General features: G+C 43.3%; 1 protein-coding gene across 1 annotated transcript; it reads left to right on the forward strand.

Moving 5' to 3' along the window:
- The first annotated feature begins 1445 nt into the window (after positions 1-1445).
- On the forward strand, positions 1446-3427 carry helt (helt bHLH transcription factor). The gene is made up of 4 exons (XM_084712845.1): positions 1446-1636; positions 2226-2330; positions 2513-2609; positions 2851-3427. Exons 1-4 carry the CDS (start codon positions 1610-1612, stop codon positions 3324-3326), a joined length of 705 nt encoding a protein of 234 aa, XP_084568971.1. The 5' UTR covers positions 1446-1609; the 3' UTR covers positions 3327-3427.
- The last annotated feature ends 617 nt before the right edge of the window (positions 3428-4044 follow it).

Consider the following 4044-nt stretch of genomic DNA (forward strand, 5'->3'; position numbering starts at 1 on the left):
TGGATTTTATGCCCCCGTCCCGCTCGCTTGCGCTTTTCTCTCCATGGTGCTCTACAAACTCTCCAAAACTCTTCAGATGTCTTGTGAGCTTTTCTTTCGCGATCTCCGCTGCTTTTTATTCTTCGACATCGCTCACAGGATCAAATATATCCCAAAGCAAAGTGAAAGTTTCGAGATTAAAACGTTCTCAGTGAGAAAAAAGAGTCGGAGCAAACTGTTTTGGCGCATGAGAGCAGCGTGAGTGTGTGAGGAGCGCACACAATAAACCTGTTGTTAACCTTGCTGTGAAAATATGTTTGAAGAAAACAGCCAATTGTTGTATGAAATGTATTCAAGTATAAAATAATGCCCTTTGTTTGGGGGTAAAAACTTGAGCAATGTGAGGGTACAAAAGTCCCCTGTGGCATTTACCAGCAGCCTTTGTGCAGTTTGCGCTTTGGCGTCTCCACTTGGCGCATTACCCAGGCCCCTTTAAACGCGATTGTTTCTTTCTTTCTAATGACATTTACCGGATCAAAACATGCTGTTAATTCGATCAGAAAGCTTCACCCTTCATAACAATAGCAGTATAATTTCTCCCAAAGTTTGTTAAGTTGACCGAAATTAGGCAAATGAATAGGGGTCTCCAGGCTACCCATCTTGCAGGTGACGGGGAATAATGCGCGTTCACACCAGCTGCATTCTTCTTTATTTCTCCCTTTCTTTCACAGCATTATTAAAATTTAGGCCAATGAAACTATTCATTCGACTGAATAGACATTTTCTTATAGGATAATAGGATACAAATTGAGCCTCTCCAAAGAGTCTCCAGTGGTGGGTAACCCTCGTGTGCCAGAGGCTGCTGGAGACGCTGGCCTTGACGCAGACGACGCTCGTGTGCCAGGGCTAATCACACACCTGCCGAGGAGTCCAACAAAATAAAGAATGTAAACAAAAAGCTTGCCATCTCTCATAAAAGATGGACGTGTCACCAAGTCGTGTGAGAAACGCCGAGAACAAACGGGGGGACTCCGTCCCCAAAAGATCTCCCCTGAACTTGGCGGAACAGCCTATTAAAGGCTTACTTAATTACTCTAATGACACTGGACAGGCCTTAAAACTCGGACCGGGCTTGGATGAGAGTTAAGATCGCTTGCTGGGATTTGTAAACAGGCGATCGTGTGAGAAACGCGAGTTGGAAGAAAGAGGGTTTCTTTTTTCGCCGGCTTTGTTTTCAGTGCGCACAGCGCGCCCCGCAGGATCAGGCGATCCCAACGCTCACTTCTTATTTCCCGCCTGGGTTGTTACTATGCAAATAATATTCCAAAAGTAATCACGTGTCTTTTGAACAGCCACGTGGATTAACAAAGCAGGTTTGCCCCCCTGCCAGCCCATGGCTTTAGATTTTTACTATTTCTTTAACTGATCTTAAATGCACACATTTACCCAATGCATGGCTCTAATCCCATGGAATAATTTACACCATGAATGCCACAGTCCCCTGGATGATCCCTTTATAAGGAGCAGCTTTCCCCTCAAATCTCAGTCTGCACCTTCTCCTGACAGAGCAACACATCTCTCCAACTTCCAGCTCAACTCAGTTTTTAACAAGTTTGACAGAAAATCATCGATGGCATCTAAAATGAAGGACAGGAAGGTACGCGCTCCATGTGCGCTCTGCATCATGAGGACTGAAACTATTTTGGCAACGCGGCACTTTTTAATACTTTTGAGTCGCTTTATGGAATTTCGCATCTCAGTAATTACTTAAAAATTGTTTAACTACAACTCGGAGTTATTTTTTATGCTTGTGGAGGGAAAAACTATTGTCCAGCACGTCTGTGGCACGCGTTACAGGACAACTACGGCGCACTACTGATTTGAAAGTGGCCTATCCGGCACGTATTTGGATATTTGGAAATTATAATGCAGTTAACGGGGTTGTAAACACCTATAGTCTGCTAAATTTTCTAAAAGAGTTTTGAAACATTTCCAATGTGGCCTCAGAGTTAGAGAAGCTGCCCAGAGCGTAGATGTCAGACGCGCGCTCTGGAGCAGCTCAGCGCGCAACGCGCAAAACTCTCCGGGAGTTACAGGTCTCATCATTAAGTTGCCAAAATATTTCAGTACGCCATACGTTTTGTTTCCATTTATTGAAAATTTCCTGACTGTTTTATTTTAGTATTTCTCGGGCGTACAACATTATCTTTGTGTTTTCATGTTGTTTCCTCTACTTGTTTCCACAGAGAACTCCCATCTCTCACAAAGTCATCGAGAAACGCAGAAGGGACCGCATTAATCGCTGTCTTAACGAATTAGGAAAAACAGTCCCAATGGCACTCGCAAAACAGGTATTGTGAAATTCATACTTTGTTCTGTATATTAAATCATATTATCATATTATATCATTTATTAAACAATACTTATAATTCAGCATGAAAATCCTTTTCAGCCAATGTTTATCAAAGAATTTGTCCATGTAATATTTACAGTGAAACATTTCATAATGTTGGATTTCTTGATATTTTGGCAGAACTCTGGAAAACTGGAGAAGGCTGAAATCTTGGAAATGACAGTTCAGTATCTGCGCGCTCTCCACTCAGCGGATTTCCCTCGTGGGAGAGAAAAGGGTGAGTCCACATTTCGCACTTTACGCATCACAATCGCATATTTCTGTTAATAAACTGTGTGACATTTTCTACACTGCTGATTAGGTGTAAATATAGGTTATTTGTGTGATCATGTGATTTTTTGTTTAACTTCACTTATATTTATTCAAGTCGAGCTTTACGCACAAACATGCTGTGTCAGACTTGTTAACGGTTTCATCTCTGCAGAGTTTTAATCGCTGGTCTCTTTGACTCCCAACAGGTGAACTGCTGGCTGAGTTTGCAAACTACTTCCACTACGGATACCACGAGTGTATGAAGAACCTGGTGCACTATCTGACCACGGAGGACAGGGCTGAAACCAAAGATATCAAGTACGCGCGGATCCTCGCCTTCTTACAGTCCAAGTCCCGTGTGGTCACCGAACCCGTGTTCGGCTCCGTGGGCTCGATGCCGGAGCCGTGTGACTACCTTAGCCAGCTGCACTCCTCCCCGGAGCACCAAAGCCACAGCCCCTCTGAGTCCGTGTACCAGCAGAGTCCGCCGGGACACTTTTCGTGGCACAGCTCGGCGCGCAGCCCGGCAATCTCGTACCCAACAGTGCCGCTCTCTGCGCACACGCAGCAGCACGGTGGATACTTGTCACCGGTGCAGGGACTCGATCACCACTACTTCAACTTCATCGGTCACACGCACGCAAACACGTTTAGTTTGCACAGCGCGCAGCACGCCATGTAAATATGTTTTTCCTATGTTTTGTTTGTTGTTTTTAATTTATATATTTGTGAATGATGGAAACGGACCCTGTAAATTTTGTGAATAAATATTTCCGACTGAAATTCAGCTTGTTTTGTCGTCGTTTACACTCAGTTGTAGGTGATTAGGTGTGCGTAAAACCACAGACCACCAAAACTACCAACAATCCCGTTACCTCTCCGTGAGAATAAAGTGCTTAGAAAAACACCTCTAATAGCGACTTTGTGGGGGGAAAAGTCAAAAATCTAAAATCTTGTCTTACACATTATGGCTCAAGAGAAATACAAAAAAGTAACAGCTAATCAAGAGCTTTGCATGTCATAAAAGGAAACCTAAGTATCCCAGTAAATTAAGACTGGACTAATGTGCCATATTTAAGTTAATCTTTCATTTTGACAAGGCAGACGGGGCTCAAACTTTATCAAAAGCTTCAAAAAGCTCAATATCTGTGGTACACTATCAATATTTTTCCTCATTCTTGTCCACAGACTTGTTTATAAGCTGATGTGTGGGTTTACTTGTTGTTACATTGGGTCCCAGGGGGCAGACATGAGCCTGATTCCCACTGGGCCACCCGCTCCTGACTTAAACAAACCTGCTGTTAACAAAACCACTGATGAATCTAACACGCCCCCTTCCTTAAAATTCAAATCTTTGAATACCAAACCATTTTTGACCTAATGAGGGAAAACAAGTCAAT

Source organism: Lutjanus erythropterus, chromosome 3 (assembly GCF_056507025.1).
Source record: "Lutjanus erythropterus isolate fLutEry1 chromosome 3, fLutEry1.hap2, whole genome shotgun sequence".
NCBI lineage: Eukaryota > Metazoa > Chordata > Actinopteri > Lutjaniformes > Lutjanidae > Lutjanus > Lutjanus erythropterus.